Source organism: Mustelus asterias, chromosome 19 (assembly GCF_964213995.1).
Source record: "Mustelus asterias chromosome 19, sMusAst1.hap1.1, whole genome shotgun sequence".
NCBI classification, from domain to species: domain Eukaryota; kingdom Metazoa; phylum Chordata; class Chondrichthyes; order Carcharhiniformes; family Triakidae; genus Mustelus; species Mustelus asterias.
In genome coordinates, this window is record NC_135819.1 from 61,282,307 (window position 1) to 61,305,789 (window position 23,483).

Sequence of the window (23,483 nt, forward strand, 5' to 3'; positions counted from 1 at the left end):
GATTAGTTGTAAGTATTTGCATTCCAACCATTATTCATGTAAATTGAGTCTGTGTCTTTATAAGCTCTGTTTGTGAACAGAATTCCCACTCACCTGAAGAAGGGGCTAAGAGCTCCGAAAGCTTGTGTGGCTTTTGCTACCAAATAAACCTGTTGGACTTTAACCTGGTGTTGTTAAACTTCTTACTTTTTTAAAAAAAAACAAGTTAGGTTCATGTTGCCTCTCATTCATTGCCAACTAGCTTAAATTTGTATATCCGGATTTGTTGTTAGTTTGTGTGTTTTCTGTTGTAGTTGCATTGCACCCTTGAGATACTGCTGTGATTATCGGCCTTATTTCACCATTCATGACACTGAATTTAAAGAGTATACAACGAAAACGCAGGCACCGTAAGTTAAAACATAAATAATTTAAAACTATTTATTAAAGTGGTGGGATGGAGTCTTGGAATTGACACTTTGAAATAAAACTTCCCAAATGTTGTAACTTGTACAGTGAAAGAGCTCCGCTGCCCTCTGCCTGAGTATGGTAAGAAGTTAGCTTCAGTGCTCATGGACAAGGCAAATTGATGTTCCTTACCTATGTGTCAGCTACGGCTCAGTTGGTCGCATCCTTGCTTTTGATTTGGAAAGTTGTGGGTTCAATACTCTTAAGACTTGAGCATAGAAATTGAGGCTGGCACTTGAGTGCAGTACTGAGGAAGTGCTGCATTGTCAGAGGTGTCTTTTGGATGAGACACTAAACCTCAGGTGGCCGTTAAAGGTCTCATGGCGCTATTTCCAAGAGGAGCCAGGGAGTCATCTTCTGTGTCCTGGCCAATATGTATTGCCTCATCAATATCACAAAAACAGCATATCAAGTCATTATCACATTTCTGTTTATGGGACTTAACTGTGTGTAAATTGGCTGATGTATTTCTTACATTATAATGATGACTACGTGTAAACAGTATTTAATTGGCTATAAAGTACTTTAGGACATTTGGAGAATGCGAAAAGGAATTCAAATGCAGGCGTTTGTTTTCATTTTGTGCAGGTTAAAGAGATGGAAACATGCAAAATCCCATCATACGCCCAATCAGCTGACCTATAGCATTGAGAGAAACTCAGTCGGGGATACATGATTGCTAGGAAGAGAATGATAGCAATCATAAGCTTTTAAAATAATTTACTTTATGAAATTTTACAAATATAGAACCAAGAAGAAAATGAAGTATAAGACAATGGAAAGAAAGGCTTGTATTTCTATTTTAACGACCTCAGTCTTGTAACGTAGAAAACATAGCAGCAAATTTTCACACTGCAAGGTCCCACAAACAGCAATAAGATAAATGACCAGGTCAGAGTGTTTGTTTAGTGATGTTGATTGAAGGATAAATAATGGCAAAGACACCGAAGTATCCTGAGATGGGTATTTCTTGTGGAATTGGAGCTCTATCCTGGGGTAATTTGCTTCCACCCCCACCATGTTATTTGTCCCTGTGGCCTTCTTTTTCGCTCCCACAGGTAACGGATATCCCTCCTCTTCTCCATCCTCCTCCAGAATCTTCAGTGCTGCATTTGAGAGCCCGCGTGCCTTCTCCCTCCATCCCTAGAGCCAATCCTAATGCATACCATTGTTTGTCAGTCAGCATATAGCACACCTTGGTACAAGTGTACATGTGGAAGCTACGTGTACTGCTCCACAAAAATTGCCAGGGGGTAGTGGTGAGGGTGTCCTGTTTTTACACTTTTTTTATCTGGACACCCTGTAAAAATGGCAGCCCAATCTTTAAAAAAACTAAGTTGCTGGTGTGGTGTGCTCTATGCCGGTGATTGTGTGGCACCTACCACTTGGATTTTTTTCTACAGTTCCTCACGATATGGCAGAGAAAACGCTGTTGGGGCCAACAGCTTCAACATTGCTTTTCCTGCCCGCTCGACAATCTGCATTTAAAAAATCCGCCCATAGAGTGGGTTATTTTCATTACTCCTTGTATTCTGTGTTTATTTGGGTGTTGTGATTTATTTTGACTAGGCCAAATGTTATCCTGGGAGTGACCAATCCTTTCTTCATCAAAACGTTCCAGCACTGGCCACACATTATTCGCCTTGGAGATGTTAGAATGTCAGGTAAGGAAAGAATGATGAGTATAACTGATTGTTATGAGACACGGGGCTTTGCACATATTTAAGGGCTGTCTTCCTGAAAAAGGGTTCAGAAAACCTTCCGTTGTTTGAGGGAGACGAGATATGAATCATTTTATGTTATGGCATCATGTGCAAGTAAATATTTTTTTTGTATGATTTTGCAAGAACTGGGAGCTGAAGTGAACCATTTGGCCCCTCAACCTTGTGCCAACGTTCACTTGGGCAGCAACTTTACAAAATTGTAAGAAATAGAATACAAAGTATATCACAAAGCTGCAAAGAAACGGATATTCAGCTGAAGATAAGAGGGTATTCTTTGCCAAACACTGCATTTGGTGCTTAAGCAATAAGAACACATGAATGATCCCTCAATCTTGTTCTACCATTCAGATAAATCATGGCTGATCGTAATTACATTAACAACCTTGGCTCCAGATCCCTGATATTCTTTCCCAACAAATCAATCTCAGTCTTAAAAATTCTTATTGCTCCCCAACACCCCTGCTTTTGGGAAGAGTTTTCCAGATTTCCAGTATCCTTTCTGTGGAAACGCACTTTCTGATTTCACTCTTGAAAGGCATGGGTCTAATTTTAACATTATACCTTCTTGTTCTAGATTTTCCCACCAGAAAAAATCATTTCTTTCTATTTACTCTATTAAATTCTGCAGTAACTTTAAGCTCCTTGACTAGTCCATTCCTTAACCTTCTGAACTGCAGGAAATACAAACTATGTTTATGGAAACTGCCCTCACAACTTAACCAGCACTGGTATTACGCTATTGAATTTACACTATGCTAAGGATAAATATTCTTCCGGAGGTATGGTGTGCAGAATTTGATTGCAATACTAATGCAGCATGTTGCCTTCAATTCCATGTTTCATTTTTACTCATGGTTTCTGGCACTATTTTCAGTGATGCTGAGGATATTTGATAAGAGGTTTTTAAAATTATTATTGCGATGAATAAGGAAAGATTATTTATTTTGTTATGGATGATAGTGATGTGGAATCATACATTATCACAGTGAGGAGGAGGCTAGGAAAAATTGTTTACGTGGAGTGTTGTTAAGAGTATAGAATTCTTTTCTGTAAGGAATAGGTAAAACAGAGAAGATTAGATAACCATTGATCAGAAAAGCATGTGTCCAGATCACCACCAACCTGTCCTGGTTCATCCACTCTGACGCTATAGTTAAGAAAGCCCACCAATGCCTCTACTTTCTCAGAAGACTAAGGAAATTCAGCATGCCAGATGCACCATAGAAAGCATCCTTTCCGAATGTATCGTAGCTTCGTCTGGCTCCTCCTCGACCAGACTGCAAGAAACTACAAAGGGTTGTGAGTGTAGCTGGCAGACCAGTGAGATGGCAAACCAACTTCCCATCCATTGATTCTGTCTACATTTCCCATTGCCTCAGAAAAGCAGCCAGCATAATCAAGGATGCCACGAAACCCGGACATATTCTCTTCCACCACCTTCTGTCAGGAACAAAATACAAAACTCTGAGATCACCTACCACCCGACTCAAGAACAGCTTCTTTCCTAGTGGCATCAGACTTTTCAATGGACCTACCATATATTAAGCTCATCTTTCTCTACACCTTACCTGTGAATGTAACACTATATTCTGCACCCTCTCCCTTCCTTCACCACTGTGTACTCTACGAATGGTATGTTCTGTCTGTATAGTGCGCAAGAAACAATACTTTTCACTGTATCCAAATACCTGTGACAATAAAGCAAATCAAAAGGTAGTGGGATCAGTTTGGGAACCTATTACCAGTGTAAGAAAACATCTGTGGTTCCATAGAAATATTCATATAACTTAACAAGCAGATAGAAGCTGATTTACCAAGCTCTTAAATTGGAGCTGTCAAATCAAGGAATTATTAACAACAGACCCAATCTTTAACACACTTTTAACAGCTAGATGCAGCATTTTTGTAGCTGTTGCTTGGCCTCGTTCTCCTGTTATGAGATCGCTAGCATCTAGCTCTTTGCTGCTTCAGCCAGCACTCCATGGACAGGAAGTCTATTCTAATGAAGGGGACATGGTTTACATCTGAAAAAGAAGCTCACCTGGTCACCTTGCACCATATGTCTGCTCCAGAGTTCCCATCTCAAAATTTAAGCTTATATTTGATTTAACTTATTATTGTCACATGTATTAGTATACAGTGAAAAATATTGTTTCTTGCGCGCTATACAAATAAACCATACTATTCATAAAGAAGGAAATGAGAGTGCAGAATGAAGTGTTGCAGTCATAGCTAGGATGTAGAGAAAGATCAACTAAATGCAAGATAGATCCATTCAAAAGTCTGATGGCAACACGGAAGAAGCTGTCTTTGAGTCGGTTGGTACGTGACCTCAGACTTTTGTATCTTTTTCCCAATGGAAGAAGGTGGAAAAGAGAATGTCCAGGGTGCGTGGGATCCTTGATTATGCTGGCTGCTTTCCGAGGCAGCGGGAAGTATAGACAGTCATTGGATGGGAGGCTGGTTTGCGTGAGATATTTGATTGTTTCGTGCACATGGCAAGCCACTTTCTGTTACTAAAATAATTTTGTTATGATTTAAAATCTGGGTGTTTTCTTTCTGCAACATCTGAGAGCTTATTGTCAAACATATTTTCAATCCATTCCTTTTAAAAAAAGAAATGCAGAAAAGGCGAGATGATGGATTGAAGTCCACTGTAGAGCTCAGTTAGGGTTCAGAATTAAGAGACTTGTCAGACATAACCAAGATATGAAGTGAGCTCTGGTTTCTAAAATAGGTAAGTGATATTTGAGATTTGGACTGTTTTAGATTGTAAGCGTAGAGGAAGGAGAAACAAATTGCAAATTAGGTCGCAAAGAGATCCTGAAATCAGTTTCTCCTGCAGTGGAGTGGAATCTAACAAATCGGCTTATGCTATTTCAAAGATTTTAAAAAATTTATCCAGATTTGAATGAGCCATGTTTTTTAATGTTAAATATTGAACAGTCTAAAGCCTGTCTTTGGACCCTGCCACAAGCTCCTTATCCACACCTCCATTATGTTCCCTTCCCAGGCCACTATCTCGGGCTGAGACAGACTGCTCACAACCTAAGCCTTCTCTCCATCAGGAAGATCTCTGACTTCCAACGCAGTAACATTATTTACTTCTGCCATTATTTATTTCTGCCCCTTAGCTGTTCTACCATGTGCCAGTTATTTTGAGTGAGCTGTGGCTTCCACTGCCAATCTATATATGATGTAGGATATCGGATATTCGTCTGCTTCCTTCAGAGACATGCACCCAAATATCCCTCTGGTCCTCTGTACTCCCTAGCATCCTACCATTCATTGTATATTCCTTTACTTTGTTAGTCCTCCCAAAATGCATCACCTTGCACCTTTCAGGGTTAAATTCCATTTGCCACTGTTCTGTCCACCTGACCAGCCTGTTGATATACAAAGAGCAAAGAACAATACAGCACAGGAATAGGCCCTTCGGCCCTCCAAGCCTGCGCCTCTCATGTGCACTAGACCATTCTTTTGTATCCCTCGATTCCCAGTCTGTTCATGTGGTTATCTAGATAAGTCTTAAACGATCCCAGCGTGTCCGCCTCAATCACCTTGCTTGGCAGTGCATTCCAGGCCCCCACCACCCTCTGTGTAAAACACGTCCCCCTGACATCTGTGTTGAACCTTGCCCCCTCACCTTGAACCCGTGACCCCTTGTGTTCGTCACCTCCGACCTGGGAAAAAGCTTCCCATTGTTCACTCTATCTATGCCCTTCATAATTTTAGGTTGCCCCTCATCCTTCGTCTTTCCAGGGAGAACAACCCCAGTTTACCCAATCTCTCCTCATAGCTAAGACCCTCCATACCAGGCAACATCCTGGTAAACCTTCTCTGTACTCTCTCCAAAGCCTCCACGTCCTTCTGGTAGTGTGGCGACCAGAACTGGACACAGCATTCCAAATGTGGCCGAACCATCGTTCTATACAGCTGCAACATCATATGCCAACTTTTATATTCTATGCCCCGTCCAATAAAGGCAAGCATGCCATATGCCTTCTTGACCACCCTCTCCACCTGTGCTGCCACCTTTAAGGATCTGTGGACTTGTACACCCAGGTCCCTCTGTGTATCTATACTTCTGATGGTTCTGCCATTTATTGTATCGCTCCCCCTTACATTAGATCTACCGAAATGCATCACTTCGCATTTATCTGGATTAAATTCCATCTGCCATTTCTCCGCCCAATGTTCCAGCCTATCTATATCCTGCTGTATTCTCTGACAATGTTCATCACTATCTGCAACTCCAGCAATCTTTGTGTCGTCCGCAAACTTACTGATCACACTAGCTACATCTTCCTCCAAATCATTTATACATATCACAAACAGCAGAGGTCCCAGTACAGAGCCCTGCGGAACACCACTAGTCACAGACCTCCAACCGGAAAAAGACCCCTCCACTGCTACCCTCTGTCTTCTATGGCTAAGCCAGTTCTCCACCCATCTAGCTAGCTCACCTATTATCCTGTGAGATTTAACCTTTTGCACCAGCCTGCCATGAGGGACCTTGTCAAACGCTTTACTAAAATCCCTATAGATGACATCCACGGCCCTTCCCTCGTCAATCGTTTTTGTCACCTCCTCAAAAAACTCAACCAAATTTGTGAGGCATGACCTCCCTAATATAAAACCATGCTGTCTATCGCTAATGAGATTATTCAGTTCTAAATGCGCATATATCCTATATCTAAGAATCTTCTCCAACAACTTCTCTACCACGGACGTCAAGCTCACCGACCTATAATTACCCGGGTTATCCTTGCTACCCTTCTTAAATAACGGGACCACATTTGCTATCCTCCAATCCTCTGGGACTCACCTGTGTCCAGTGAAGAGACAAAGATTTCTGTTAGAGGCCCAGCAATTGCATCTCTCGCCTCCCTGAGGAGTCTAGGATAGATTCCATCCAGCCCTGGGGATTTGTCTGTCTTAATGTTTCCTAAAAAACCTAACACTTCCTCCCTTGTAATTGAGATTTTTTCTAATGGGTCAACACATCTCTCTAAGTCACTACCAGTCAACATGTCCTTCTCCTTTGTGAATACTGATGCAAAGTATTCGTTTAGGATCTCACCTACTTCCTTTGGTTCTAAGCATAATTCCCCTCCTTTGTCCCTAAGAGGTCCGATTCTTTCCCTAACAACCCTCTTGTTCCTAACCTATGTATAAAATGCCTTCGGATTCTCCTTAATCCTGCCAAGGACATTTCGTGACCCCTTTTTGCCCTTCTAAGTCCCTGTTTGAGTTATTTTCTACTTTCTCTGTGTTCCTCCAGTGCTCCATCTGTTTTTAGCTGCCTGGACCTCATGTATGCCTCTTTTTTCTTTTTGATTAGACCCACAATTTCACTGGTTATCCACAGCTCTCGAACCCTACCTTTCCTATCCTTCCTCTTTACAGGCACATGCCTGTCCTGCAGTCCTATCAACTGCTCCTTAAAAGACTCCCACATGCCAGATGTGGAATTACCCTCGACCAGCCTCTCCCAATCAACAGCCACCAAATCCTGCCTAATCCGGCTGTAGTTAGCCTTCCCCCTCCAATTCAGCACCTTACCCATAGGATAACACTCCTCTTTTTCCATTACTATCCTAAAGTTTACAGAATTGTGGTCACTATTTGCCACATGTTCCCCTACTGCAACTTTGATGAGCTGACCGGGCTCATTCCCCAGTACTAGGTCCAGTATAGCCCCCTCTCTAGTTGGACTGTCAACATATTGTTCCAAAGAGCCTTCCTGTATGCATTTTATAAATTCTTCCCCGTCCAGGCCCCCAGCCCTAAGCGATTTCCAATCTATGTGAGGGAAATTAAAGTCTCCCACTACAACAACCCTATTTTTTCTGCACCTGTCCAGAATCTCCTTCCCTATTCCTCAACTTCCCATTCTGATATCATTCTGTAATCTAAGACTTCCCTCCTTGCTATTTACTCCACCACCAAATTTCCTGTCATCTGCAAACTTACCCCTTACGTTTACATCCTGATCATTAATGTACACAACAAACAGCAAGGGGCCCAGCATTGGTCCCTGTGGTACATCACTGGACTCAGGCTTCCAGTCCACAAAAACAACCTTCAACCATTACCCTCTGTCACCTGCCATTAAGTTAATTTTGAATCCAATTTGCCAAATTTCCCTAGATCCCATTGCTCTTACCTCCTTGATCAGTCTCCCTTGTGGGACCTTGTCAAAAGCCTTACTGAAATCCATGTAGACTACATCAGCTACACTGCCTACATCTACATACCTGGTCACCACCTCAAAATTGAATCAAACTTATTAGACACGATCTTCCCCAACTAAGCCATGCTAACTATCCTTGATTAATCGTTGTCTCTGCAAGTGGAGATTAATTATGTCCCTCAGTGTGTCACCTATTCTCATTGATGTAACATCTAATCTTTCTTAAACAAAAGCTCTGTATTTAATAGTTTCTTGAGTCCCTTTTGAGCCATAATGTAACTTCAGCAATCTCATTGTGATTTTTTTTCCCTCCAGGTGATTTACCCAAACAAATAAAAGTGAAGAAATTGATGAAGCTTCGGACACTGGACACAAAGCCAGGTAATGGAGGTCTGGCTTGTACTTTGGAATCCTTCTCAAATCATGCCTACAGCTTATTAGACCATAGACTTTTTGTGGTCAGGAGTTTCTGAAAATTAAGGTGGAGTATTACAACCAGATACTGAACGTTCACTTTTGAAACTTGAGTACAAATCCAGACAAGATGTCGTAGATGAAGATTTCCTTCTGATGAGGACTGGGTGGTGCTGTGAGGCAAGCATGATCTTTTCATCTCCTATCCTCCCTCTGATCAGTCTGATTTCTCTTTAGGAGATCTAGTAATTGAACCAACCGGTTTTGGAAATCAAGATTCACAGAAGTTGTGAAAGGCAGATTTGGCAAGAGGTTGCTTTGCCTTCCAATTGCTTTAGGGATTCAGTGAGAGATACTCGCATCACGCAATAAGTGAATCACATAAGATTATAATAAAGGGAATCTTTGTAACAGTAACAATAAAACAATCACATTTGACGTAGAATCAAAGAACGATGCAGCACAGAAGCAGGCCATTTGGCCCATTGTATCTGCATGCTCTTTGGTAAATTGACCCAATTTGTCCTACTCTTGCTCTTTCCTGCAGCCCTATAAGTTTTTTCTCTTGAATTATTTATCCCAAGCCCTTTTGAAAACAGCAAGCTTCACTTGCTATTTAAAGCAGCGCATTCCAGATCATTATAATTTTACTCTTTTTTCTTTTCCCCTACTTGCCACCTCTAGTGTTTTTGAGAACATGGAATGTAGTCTGATATTTCAGTATTATCATGAGGGAGAGCTGCAGTGTCAGGTAGTGATAACTAGAAAGTCTCTTTTATCATTCCAACTGTGGCCCTTGGGCACTGAACAGATACCTGGATAATGTTTGCCCCTCTAGACCAGTGTAGGATCAGGAAAACTAATGTCCTTTTCGAGGGTAGGAAGAGGCAGGGAAACCTGCATGTTATTTTGTGGAGCCTGCGTGTTTCTTCTGGCCTCTTCCCCTTGGGCCTTCTCTGTTGTATCACCGGCTGTTGCTCAGAGGAGCCATCCTCACTGTTTGCTCTGGACTAACTGGATGGATGCTAATTTGTTTGACAAAAGACCCAAGAAAAGTAAAACAGAGCAGAATGGGTGAAAATTCACCATTGTAACTCTGCCGCCTATGTCTGCTGGGTGGTGGATAGTTTTCAGATGAGACTTTAAGCTGAAGTTTCCACTGCTTTTTCAGGAACTCCACGGCACTATTCAGAACAGAGCTTCCTTGCCAAAATTTATCATTCACCGAAACAGATTATCTGATATTTTTTTTATCTCCTTGCTGCGCATGACTTGATTGCCGTGTTTCCTCATTATCAACAGCCTCTATAGTTCAAGAAATATTTGTTTCTTTCATTCTTTCTTTCCATTGCTTTGTGACTCTGTATCATAATAACCAGCCTATGAGGGAGAAACTATTTTAATGGAAAATTGGATAAATATTTGAATAGATGAAGTTGCAAGGCTGTAGGGTGAGAGTGGGGCAATGATGATTTAGTTTGGTATTAATTTTAGGGATATGGGGAGCAAACAGGACTGTGGGATTAGTTCTGGATTGAAGCAGGGATACGGAAAGAAAGAGGAAAACGTGATTAATTTAGGATTGATACAAGCCTATGGGAGGAGAGTGCGGCTGTGCAATTAGTTTTGGATTGATACAGGGATATGGGGAGAGTGAGGCAGTAGGATTAGCTTGGAAAGGATACAGGTTTATTGGGAGAGCGCAAAGCAGATGGAGTGGTTTGGGATTGTTATGAGAAGAATGGGGCTGTGAAATTAGAATACACTTGTTTCAGAGATATGGTGAGAGAAAATGGGGCAGTGTGATTTATTTTTGATTGCCTTATCAAAGAATTGCTAAAGATTCAATACATCGAAATGTTCCGATGTTTCAGCTCTCCTCTCCTATTTTTGTTTAATGATCAAATACAGCCACGTAGGTGCCTCTCCACTAATTTTCCAAAGCTTGCTAAATCTGAATAATTGATAAGGATTCAAAAATTATTAACTGAAGCAATCAGTCAACTTGTATATGTTTTGCATATGTGCCAGGGACCTTGTCTATAACTTTGGAAACAGACAAACAAACAATGCTAATATTGATTTAAGCTGGAACAGTTTAAAGTTTAAGTTTATTTATTAATGTCACAAATAGGCTTACATTAACACTGTAATGAAGTTACTGTGAAAACCCCCAAGTTGCCACACTCAGGCACCTGTTCGGGTACACTGAAGGAGAATTTAGCATGGCCAATGCACCTAACCTATACATGTTTGGACTGTGGGAGGAAACCGGAGCACCCGGAGGAAACCCCACGCAGACACGGGGAGAACGTGCAGACTTCACACACAGTGACCCAAGCTGCGAATTGAACCCGGGTTCCTGGTGTTGTGAGGCAGCAGTGCTAACCACTGTGTCACCGTGCCACCAAGTGGTTTAGCCAAGTGACAAACTGAATGAAAATATTCAGAATTTGAATGTGTGAATTGTTTGAAATTTTCAATATTTCAACCTTCTAATTTCTAATTCTTTTACTTTTCCTTTCTCCCTCTTTCCCTGTTTATTTATTTTTCTGGTTTGATTCTAATCCATCCCCTTCTGTCATTTTTCTGATCTCGCTCCTCAAATCTCATTGATTGTACAAGACGTTGGTAAGGCTACACTTGGAATACTGTGTACAGTTCTGGTCACCCTATTATAGAAAGGATATTATTAAACTAGAAAGGGTGCAGAAAAGATTTACTAGGATGCTACCAAGACTTGATGGTTTGAGTTATAAGGAGAGGCTGAATAGACTGCGATTTCTTTTTTTCTCTGAAGTGTAGAAGGCTGAGGGGTGATCTTATAGAGATCTATAAAATAATGAGGGGCACAGATCAGCTAGATAGTCAATATCTTTTCCCAAAGACAGGGGAGTCTAAAACTAGAGGGCATAGGTTTAAGGTAAGAGGGAAGAGATAAAAAGTGACCAGAGGGGCAATTTTTTCACACAGGGTGGTGAGTGTCTGGAACAAGCTGCCAGAGTACAAATTTGAAGCGGGTACAAATTTGTCTTTTAAAAAGCATTCAGACAGTTACATGGGTTAGATGGGTATAGAGGGATATGGGCCAAATGCAGGCAATTGGGACTAGCTTAGGGTTTTTTTTTAAAAAAGGGCGGCATGGACAAGTTGGGCTGAAGGGCCTGTTTCCATGCTGTAAACCTCTGATTAAGGAGATATGCTGTTGGTTCTGTTATTCATTAAGATCCCACATATCCCACTACCTTCACCATACTACGATCATCATGCACTCCCAACAAGTTGTGACACAAAGTGAAAGGAGTAGAAAAATGTTCATCTAATGGGTAACACAGTGAGATGTGCTGTTCCAACAAGATTTGGCTCATTATCGATTGTAACTGATTTGAAGGAACTGCTGCCAAGAGAAACCGTTTTCATTTTTGTCTTGTAACTTTCAAATTCGATATTCATGAGTGATGCCAAAGCATTACTTGTGAGGATTGAATCTGTACTTACTTCTGAAGTGACTGAATGTCAACACCCTGTTTTGGGAACCACTGCAATGTTGGATAACAGTGTTGTAACCTTCCAGAGCGATGCTCCATCGCAACAGATGTGCATTTTGTCACAAGTCAACTATAACCTCATTAAGAGATTGTGCTCAGAATATATCATAAATACAGTTCAATGTAAGTAGGGCTGTAGCTTCTGCAGCATCAGGATCACTTAAACATTCATTTCCAATTTTAGAATACACCATCTCTTGTGGCAACAACCTGTAATTTAGGTGTACAATTCTTGTCCTTCTGCAAGTTGATTGACTTCACTTCAAGCAGCACTGATAGTTCAATCTAATGCATAGGTATGGAGCATTAAACTTGATCATTATTGAGAGAAGCAAGTGCATGGCTTATACTTGTAACACCTTTCAAAAGCCCCTTTTGCCTGGGCTGATCCAACCACTTGACAGGGTGCACATTGTATGTTAAATTAGTTAATGGTGAAGCTTTGTTACCGGATAACCATGGAAAACTTTGACCATGGGCAGACCAAATACATGATGGAATCAACCTTCAGTATAAAAACTGGACCATACCATGATTGTATTTTTTTTAGCCTTAATCAACTGGGTGGTGGCATTATTGAAATGTTCTTTCTATGTCTGACTGAAAACGACTCTATCATTACATACATTGTTGAGATAATCATCAATCCTGGTCAGAATGGAATCTACCAGCTGTACTATTTAATTGCTTCTATGCAATTAATTCCTATATGTACCACCACACATGGTTGTTCCCACTTCTTGTCCAAAATCATGTGCTACTTGTTCCTTTGTGGATCAATTCCATACCCTATCACCGTAAAGTAATGGACCATTGATTTTGGCTGCAAAGCGCACGTCTGTTTGCCTGACTGCAGATGAAATAAAAGCAAAGAAGAGAGAGATACTTGAGGTTGGTCGTGCTCAAAGTGAAAAAGCTGTTCAGTTGGATTGGATGCATCCTGGGTCCTGAGGGAAAAAGATGAAAGATTGAGGAGGCTCTTGCTGAAGACTTCAATCTCGCTTGGATATGGGAGAGATGTCAGAGGACTGACGGATAGTAAATGTTGCATCCTATATGAAAAATGGGAGAGGAAAATCCTAACAATTATCGACCAGTTGGTGGTGGGGAGACTGAATCATTTATCAGGGGCAAAATGAATTGTCACTTGAAATAATATAGGTTAATAATGAAAACTAGCACTGATTTGTTAAAGGTTAATTGTGTTTGACCAACTTGAGAGAGTTCTTTGAAGTAGTGGAGAGAGCTGATGAAGATAGCACTGTTGACATTCTGTAGATGGACTTCCAAAAAATGATTGTCGTTTTTTTTATAGGGTACTTCAACATGGTTCAGAGAAAATCAACACAGAATAATGACAAACTGATGAGAAAATAATGTTTTGTGGATAAAAAGAGCACCTGGACATAAGGTTTTTAATGTATTAGCAACAGGCATTCCATGTTTTTTATGGATTACAGAAGGAGGCTATTCAGCCTATTGTGTTGGCTCTGTAAAAGCGGTATCCAATTAGTTAAGCTTTTAGGAGAGGCTGAAAACTTCAAGTAAAACTTTACTAAACCATCAAAAGACACAAATGACAAACTAGTTAAATGTAATCATGTCCTGAGGTAAGTAATTGTTTTGATAAAAACCTTTATGTAGAACATGAGAGATCTTAGTTACTCAGGAGAAAATACTTTTTATTTGTTCACGGGATGTGGGCATCATTAGCAAGGCTAGCATTTATTGGCCATCCTTTATTATCTTTGAGTGGGTAGTGATGAGCCGGCTTCTTGAATAAAACTGTATTTAAGATTGTCTGGACCATTTTAGAAGGCAATTAAGAGTCAGCCACATTGCTGTGGATCTGGAGTCATATATAAATCACATCGGGCAAAAAAAAGGACATTAGTGATCCAGAAGGGGTTTTATGACAAACTCATAGTTTATGTGGTTACCATTACCAGCTGTTTATACCAGACTTATTTAATTGATGGAATTAAATTCCCAAGCTGCCATAGTGGGAGTGGGATTTGAACTAATGTTTCCGGATCATTAATCCAGGCCTCTGAATTACTAGTTCAGTACATAACCGTGAAGCTGCTGTGTCCTCTATGAAAATATAAAGTTACCTTTTGTGGTAACCTGGTGAGCAGGTTGCACATCAACAGTGGAAACTTTGTAGACAAAATCCATAACGAGTGTAAACATAAGAATGTGTAATGGAAAAATGTCAACATGAAGGGATTGCAAAATGCAGCAACAGGAATTCAGATTGTGTAAATACCAAATGAGCTCAGATTAAAGTTTTTCTTTTCGTTGTTTTATATCTTCTTCACAAAGAAAACAAATAAAAGTCATTTAAAACACATTTCCTCTCCTCTCCAGGCATCTACACATCTTACAAAACGTTTTTGCACAAGGACAAGACACTTATTAAACGACTTTTAAAGGTAAATCATAATTGTTTTGATGTGAGACCATGTCAATGGTCTTGGCACTTTGATTTGATTTATTGTCACATGTATTGGGATACAGTGAAAAGTATTGTTTCTTGTGCGTCATACAGACAAAACATACTATTCATAGAGTACATAGGGGAGAGAAAAAGGAGAGGGTGCAGAATATAGTGTGTAGCTAGGGTGTAGAGAAAGATCAACTTAATATATGGTAGGTCCATTCAAAAGTCTGATGACAACAGGGAAGAAGCTGTTCTTGAGTTTGCTGGTATGTGTTCTCAGACTTTTGTATCCTTTTCCCATGGAAGAAGATGGAACAGAGAGGGTTGCATGGGGTCCTTGATTATACTGGCTGCTTTTCCCAAACAGGAAGTGTAGACAGAATCAATGGATGGGAGGCTGGTTAGTGTGATGGACTGGGCTACATTCATAACCATTTGTAGTTTCTTGCAGTCTTGGTCAGAACAGGAGCCATACCAAGATGTGATACATCCGGAAAGGATGCTTTCTATGGTACATCCGTAAAAATTAGTGAGAGTCAGTGAACATGCTGAATTTTCTTAATCTCCTGAGGAAATAGAGGCATTGGTGGGCTTTCTTAACTATAGCGTCGGTGTGGAGGAACCAGTACAGATCGCTGGTGAACTTAACACCTAGAAACATGAAGCTCTTGATCATTTCCATTTCTTCACCATTGATGTAAATGGGGGCATGTCCTCCACTATGTTTCCTGAAGTCGATGACTATCTCCTTCGGTTCACTGACATTAAGGGGAAGATTATTATCATTGCACCATTTCACCAGATTCTCTAACGCTTTCCTGTACTCCGTCTTGTCATTGTTTGAGATCATGTATCATTGATTCCCCTTTGATAAGATATGAGAGACCAGTGACTCCATTTCCCTAGAATGAATAACTCATAGAATGTGCAAATTCCACACAGACAGTGACCCAAGGCTGGAATTGAACCCGGGTCCCTAGTGCTGTGAGGCAGCAGTGCTAACCACTGTGCCACCATATCTTTCCAATCAAGGCAGTAATCAAACAGGTGTACAGCTCCAAGGAACCCCAGATAAACTAATTGGAAGGAGGGATAAAAAGGAAAACCCTTCACTGGCTGGCAACCGTACAATAATATCCAATTATACCACTTAATTTCCTAACATTAAATCCAACATTATCTCTTCTTATTAGACTAAAGCTATATTGAAAGAGAGTAGTCCTTGATGTAGAATAGAAGTTCTTCCTCTCCTCTGCTGCTTAGATTACTGTTACCCTCGTGACTTCTTGGATAACTAATGCCACTCTTTATTATGAGTATTTTTTTCAATTGTCTCTACAGATTTTTTTGCATCTTGTTTTTTCTATGTCACTCTTTATCACTCTTATAAACAAAACTCCAAAGAGAGCAACCATAAACTATATTTTAAAGCAAGTATGACAAAGGGAAATACAGGTCCACTAAAGACAGATACAAGCCATGTTTTAATACATGGACTTATTGAATTAGTACTTTGTATCTGTTTCCAGAGGAACAAGAGGCAGTGGTACACTAGGGGAGGCACAGTGGTTAGCACTGCTGCCTCACAGCACCAGGGACCTGGTTTCAATTCTGGCCTCGGGTCACTGTCTGTGTGGAGTTTGCACATTCTCCCTGTGTTTGCGTAGGTTTCCCCTGGGTGCTCTGGTTTTCTCCCGCAGTCCAAAGATATGCAGGTTAGGTTGATTTGGCCATGCTAAATTGACCCTAATGTCAGGGGGATTAGCAGGGTAAATATGTGGAGTTACGGGAATAGGGCCTTGGTGGGATTGTGGTTGGTGCAGACTCGATGGGCCGAATGGCCTCCTTCAGTGCTGTAGGGATTCTAGGACCTAGAATTAGGTCAAGAAGAGAGAGACTCAGTGAATTAAATGTTTGGGTATGGTCCACAGTGATTCAAGGCGGCAGCTTGCCACCTTCTCAAGGGTTATTGGGAATGGCAAAAATGCTGACCTTTCCAGTGATGCCCATATCCCATGAACAAATTTTTTTAAAAGCTGATTTACCAGTGGTGAGGGTCTTCAACCATGTGGAGAGACTAGAGAAGCTCAGATCAAAAAGGGTTGAGGGAAAATGTAATAATATATTCAAAATAAGGAGAAACTTGCCTCTGGTAATAACCATGAAAATCTGCCATGTTCATTCCAAATTGCAGTCTTCATAGCTGTAAGGTGTTCAGAATTTTTATTTAACATTTTCACTTAGTTATATCTATAAACTGATGGGTTTTCTTTGCTATTCTCTATCTGTCAAATAAATTCCAGGGTATTCAAAGAAAACGTCTGCCAGAAGTGCAGAGTGTCATTGTCCGTCGCCATTTACTGGAGCTGACTCAGAGTTTTATCATTCCCCTGGTGAGTAATTTGGCCCTCTTCGCGATTATACCAAAATAGAAAATGGTCTGTGTGGATTTATTACTTGCACAGTCTTTAACTGCATTTTCTGAACTTGGGCCTGTTGTTTATCCATATTGGGTGGAATTTTCCCCCCAAATTTCTGTATCATAAGGGCTAGAAAATGGGAGTCCTCCCCGCCGGTATTTTCACTAGCCCAGCACTGCAATCTTCCAGCACTCTGTCAATTGTTTTTACAGCTGGGAGCTTTGTACAGTATGGTGATTGGGGTGGGGGAGAGGGGAGGTGGAGCCTAAATATGGTGGTGAAGCTAGCTTCAGGGCATTCAGGCACCATTATATAGGCCGCCCCAATCTGACGTTGAACTGGGAGACCTCCTCCCAACCTTCCCCCGCCTCTTCCCCCCCCGCCCCCATCAGCAGCATTGTTACTCCCCTCAACTGACACGTGTCGCCAGCATTGGACATCAGGATCTTCCTGATGGGCCCTCGGCTAACTCTCCCTACTGTCATAGCCCTATCCCCATTTATTCCTCACTCTCTTGGCACTGCCCAGGTGCACTGGTGCCCAACCAGGCACTGCCAGGATGCCAAGCGGGCACTTTTAGGCCAGCACTGCTCGGCCATGCCACCCAACCACTCTGGGGCTTTAACGGCCTCTGATTCCCCTGGCGTGGTGATGGTGCCGGGTCGCCACTACTGCAGAGCAGTAGTGATTTTATTTGATTTGATTTATTATTGTCACATGTATTAACATACAGTGAAAAGTATTGTTTCCTGCGCGCTATACAGACAAAACATATTGTTCATAGAGAAGGAAACGAGAGAGTGCAGAATGTAGTGTTACAGGGAGGGAAGAAGCAGCCGTGCCGGACTCACTAATTGTATGCAGATGCAGGCAGTGTAATGGTAATGAGTTTTGCACCCTTTCTGGGGGTGAAGCTGTTCCCGCCAGTACAACGGGGCCAGAAAGACGGCAATCTAATTTGCGCCAGGCGTGAATCAGATTTTTGGCCCCTCTTACTATCTTCCCAAGTCGCCATGCTGATCGGGTGTGGCGAGCTGATAAGACCACACCCATTATTTCTAGTGTTTCCTCACTAGCAGCTTTGCAGTGGAACAGGGGCACTTGGAGACCAACCACGTGATGTCACTGAAGATGTCATTGGCCATTTGCTCAATCAGGCAGTCTATCTCAGCAGCCTGTAGTATTAACATCCTGTCATTAAAGTTCTTTGTTTGTTCAAACCTTCGAGGCCTGCAGTCTATCTTTTAAAGCCACCATATAGAAAACTGGCGGTGAGGTGGTCAGACCACACTCCAAAAGAAAATAGAAGTGGAAAAATGGACAGCATTGTAGGCACCTGACAGAAGAATAAATAATTGAAATCAGCACCGCACGAAAGCTGGTGATGGAGGGGTGCCAAACAACGGTCGCAGCCGCCAGAGGAACTGAAAAATAATCAAAGATTCTGGAGAAAACAACTTTGCAAAGAAGCGCGCCATGTGCTCTGCTCCGAGATCTGTAACAGTACCGAGAACGCCACAAGTAGCGAGTACTCTGCAGCTATGGGGGTGTTGTAAATCACAAAGGAAAATAGGCTGAGCTCCAGTTTTCTTTGTATTGGGGAGTAAGGTGTGGTGATATAAACAGGGCCTAGTTTTAAGGCTGATAAAATTGGATATCCTAAATTAAAGAATTGGGCAGATTGAAATCAAACACAGTCAAACCGCAGGCAGGCCAATTGTACAATACACAAATGTGTCTGGGCCTGACCCATCAACCACCCATCAAAGGTCGTTACACTCTACTTGAGACTTAGCAGGAGATCATGGCACCTCATTGAAATGCATCGGTCTATTGTTAGAAGCCCAGATCGGGCCAGACTTTCTGTCACCAAGAGATCCTGTAGAAACCTTACCTGATAATAAGTTTAACAACATGGAGATGGACACCTGGGAGGAGGACCCTGGTGTCCTGTCAGGCAGACATCAAGAAACCCACTGGGTATTGGAACCCCCTCCTGGGACCTCATTGGCCGGAAGCCAGAGAAGTTTCTGGAAAGGCAAGCAGGCTGGGGATAAAGGGACACACTCAGAGGCACACTGCAGCGAAGACTCGACAGGGGAGACAGCCGTGACCATTCGGAAGACTGACCAGAGAAGGAAGGAAGAAGCGGCCATCGAGACTCACCTTCGTGACGACAGACCAGAGGGACTCAGAGAATCGGGCCTGCAGTTTAACCAAACCATCTTTGCGGGTAGTATACTTGAATCTGGAGTATCCTCTTGTTTTATGTGGGTAATTTAAAGGTTAATAGTGTTATTATTAATAAACTTGTTGAACCTTTACTTGTGTTTGTCCTTTGTCCACCTTGCAAATAAGGGCACCGGGGTAAAACCTTGGAGTAAGTAAACTGGTTGAAAGTATCTGAGATTAACAGGTACAACAAAGGTAACAAGGTGATGCTGAAAATCCATGGCGCGTCATTTTCATGCAGACCCTTTCCATAGTAAAAATGGCAGGAGCTTTTGGTGCCATCAGACCGTTTGATGAGACTACAGAGTGATGTAACTCATATATACAGGGAGATTCAAATATTTTGTCCAAGCGAACAACATAGTGGCAGATATAATAGTCTCAACTTTCCTGATAGTGCATGTGTGCACACGTGTGTGTGTGCGTGCGTGCATGCACGTGCATTAACCTCCTGAGACGTCCCGTCCGGTACGGTTGGAAATGCCAGGCACGAACAATTATGATGAAATACTGGAAGTATTGCAGGGCCACTATTCACTGAAACCTTTAGTCATTGCAAGATTGAGGTTCCCCAGCATAACCAACAAGAAGGTGAATTGTTCGCACAGTTTGTAGCTACCTTGAAGAGACTAGTTAAACGTTGTGAATTTGGGGATGTCTTTGAACGATTAGAGATAGATTAGTCTGTGGCAAGGCTATTCAAAAATCATTGTTAGCAGAAAGCAACCTAACCCTAAAGAAAGCTTTTGGAAGTTGCTCTATCCATGGAATTAGTAACCAGAGAATCTCAACGGCTGAGTTCAAGCACAAGAAATCATAAGATGTCGGCCAAAAACTGATCACAGACACAAACTTGGAATTGCCATTCATGTGCCAAAACCAGGCACTTAGCAGCAGATTGTTGGTGCAAAGAGATTGTGTGCAGGAATTGTGGCAAAAAGAAGCAGATTGAATGTGCTTGTTGGAAAGAGAAACAAGTTTCAGGCCAAAATTACAAATGCAAAAGTTGAATGCGTCAATTGGCAGGCTGAATAAGAGAAAAAATATCCATGTGGTATGAAAAGGGTACGAAAAAGGTCATTTAAACGTACTGGCTATTGCTGGTGCAACAAACGGTTACTGGGTCACTCTTTTATTGGATGGACAGCTAGTGAAAATGGAGGTGGACACTGGAGCTGCAGTTACATTGGTACCAAGAAAAGCTTCGACGTATTGCCTTGAAACCCTCAGACCTATACCGAAGAAGTGGTTCCATTGAGGGGCCGTATTGATGCAACTGCAGTTGAATGGCCAGTCTGCAGACTTGAAACACAGTTTCACGTCTGCAAAAAAATGAACAGCACTAATGGGAACTTTCATTCACACTGAACATAAGAACATAAGAAATAGGAGCAGGAGTAGGCCATCTAGCCCCTCGAGCCTGCCCCGCCATTCAATAAGATCATGGCTGATCTGACGTGGATCAGTACCACTTACCCGCCTGATCCCCATAACCCTTAATTCCCTTACCGATCAGGAATCCATCCATCCGCGCTTTAAACATATTCAGCGAGGTAGCCTCCACCACCTCAGTGGGCAGAGAATTCCAGAGATTCACCACCCTCTGGGAGAAGAAGTTCCTCCTCAACTCTGTCTTAAACCGACCCCCCTTTATTTTGAGGCTGTGTCCTCTAGTTTTAACTTCCTTACTAAGTGGAAAGAATCTCTCCGCCTCCACCCTATCCAGCCCCCGCATTATCTTATAAGTCTCCATAAGATCCCCCCTCATCCTTCTAAACTCCAACGAGTACAAACCCAATCTCCTCAGCCTCTCCTCATAATCCAAACCCCTCATCTCCGGTATCAACCTGGTGAACCTTCTCTGCACTCCCTCCAATGCCAATATATCCTTCCTCATATAAGGGGACCAATACTGCACACAGTATTCCAGCTGCGGCCTCACCAATGCCCTGTACAGGTGCATCAAGACATCCCTGCTTTTATATTCTATCCCCCTCGCAATATAGGCCAACATCCCATTTGCCTTCTTGATCACCTGTTGTACCTGCAGACTGGGCTTTTGCGTCTCATGCACAAGGACCCCCAGGTCCCTTTGCACGGTAGCATGTTTTAATTTGTTTCCATTGAGATAGTAATCCCATTTGTTATTATTTCCTCCAAAGTGTATAACCTCGCATTTCTCAATGTTATACTCCATTTGCCATATCCTCGCCCACTCACTCAGCCTGTCCAAATCTCTCTGCAGATCTTCTCCGTCCTCCACACGATTCACTTTTCCACTTATCTTTGTGTCGTCTGCAAACTTCGTTACCCTACACTCCGTCCTCTCCTCCAGATCATCTATATAAATGGTAAATAGTTGCGGCCCGAGTACCGATCCCTGCGGCACGCCACTAGTTACTTTCCTCCAACCGGAAAAACACCCATTTATTCCGACTCTTTGCTTCCTGTCGGATAGCCAGTCCCCAATCCACTTTAACACACTACCCCCAACTCCGTGTGCCCTAATCTTCTTCAGCAGCCTTTTATGGGGCACCTTATCAAACGCCTTTTGGAAATCCAAAAACACCGCATCCACCGGTTCTCCTCCATCAACCGCCCTAGTCACATCTTCACAAAAAAGAACATTGCTGAGCATTGCTCACCCAGGATAGATCTTATAAAGTGGAGCTGGTGTTCTGCGGATGTTAAAGCTCTTTGACGTCAATCTAGCTCAGTTTTGAGCCTCTTCAGTTCTTGCCCCAGACTGTCGATCGTTTGTTTGACTTGTTGCCTGTTGTTGTTTATTAATTGTTCATATTGCTAATTTTGATAGCGTTATACTGTTATTGGTGTCAGCAACCTTTGATTTAAAGGGGGGAAGAAAAGTGTAGTGTACTCGTGTTATTTCTAGTGTTTCTTCACTAGCATCTTTGCAGTGGAACAGTGGTATTTAAAGAGACTGATCATGTGATGGTACCCCTGATCTCATTGGCTGTTTGTGGGGGCAAACGGGCCGTCCATCTTAATAATCTGTAATGTCAACATCCTTTCATTAAAGCTCTTCGTTTGTTTAAACCTTAGACGCCTACAGCCTATCTTTTAAAATCACCAGTGAGTCCTACACATCTATTCTGTTGCATAACCTAACAATGAGCTAGCTTAATAATATGCAAGAGCAAAGTACATGGATGCTGGAAATTTGGAATAAGAGTGGAAAATACTGGAGAATACTCAGCAAGTGTAGCAGGATCTAAGGAGAAAGAAACAAAGTTATTGTTTCACGTTTGTCAGGATAAGAGTGAAAGGCAGAGGAAGTGCTGGGACAGTGTTTCCCTAACTTATCCAGTCATGGAACTCTTTTGACCCCCCCAAGACTACTGATGGAATACCTGGGAAACATTCTCATGTTGAAGAGTTTTTAAAAAAATGTTTTTGTGCAAAACGTAAGTACAAACATACAAAACAAATAAAGTCTTTTCTATTTTCTTTTCTGCCTGCACCATCAGCCCCTGTTTGTCATTCGATCTGTGTTTCACCCTATTATAGACCCTTTTGTTCTTTCTTTCCTATCCCCCACTCCCTTCCCTGTGTTGCTTAAAAAACTGTTATACATTTAATTACTCCAAATTCTGGCAAAGGATCATTTGAGCTGAAATGTTAATACTTTTTCTTGCTCTACTAATGCTTTTGAAATGCTAGCATTTTCTATTTTTATTAATAATGTGCATGAAGGCTTGTAAAATTCCACAAATAGTTTTCCGTACTCTCCCTTTCCCACTCCCAGTCTTTTACCTTCCCCTTTGTGGCACTGTTGATTTCCGCCGTAGCTTATTACGCACCATGGGTGTCAGCCCAACCGTGAAGTGTGCATTGGCTTTGGCTAGCCATGGTTATACCAACTGAACCAATGGGAACTTTTGAAGGCAATTTGAAAGCATGTGTAGGAATTAGAAACTTATACTGTTTTCTTTCTCCTCAGGAGAGATATGTTGCCAGTCTGATGCCACTTCAGAGAACCATCACTGCATGGAAGGTAAAACTAAATATTGCTGATAAATTGTGGTATCCACATTTCAT

The 23,483-nt window shown here is 41.9% G+C and overlaps 1 protein-coding gene across 6 annotated transcripts in view; it reads left to right on the forward strand.

The window, feature by feature from the left end:
* The window catches only part of dennd6b (DENN/MADD domain containing 6B), a 73,969-nt gene that overhangs the window by 40,717 nt on the left and 9,769 nt on the right, over positions 1-23,483 (forward strand). For all 6 annotated transcript variants that reach the window (XR_013500193.1, XM_078235687.1, XM_078235688.1 and 3 more), the window contains 6 exons: positions 294-389; positions 2,017-2,111; positions 8,683-8,748; positions 14,700-14,764; positions 17,076-17,165; positions 23,386-23,439. Coding sequence is in view for 5 of the 6 variants with exons in the window: in XM_078235687.1 (XP_078091813.1) it covers positions 294-389; positions 2,017-2,111; positions 8,683-8,748; positions 14,700-14,764; positions 17,076-17,165; positions 23,386-23,439 (466 nt within the window). In the remaining variant the exon portion in view is untranslated. The remainder of the gene's footprint in view (positions 1-293; positions 390-2,016; positions 2,112-8,682; positions 8,749-14,699; positions 14,765-17,075; positions 17,166-23,385; positions 23,440-23,483) is intronic.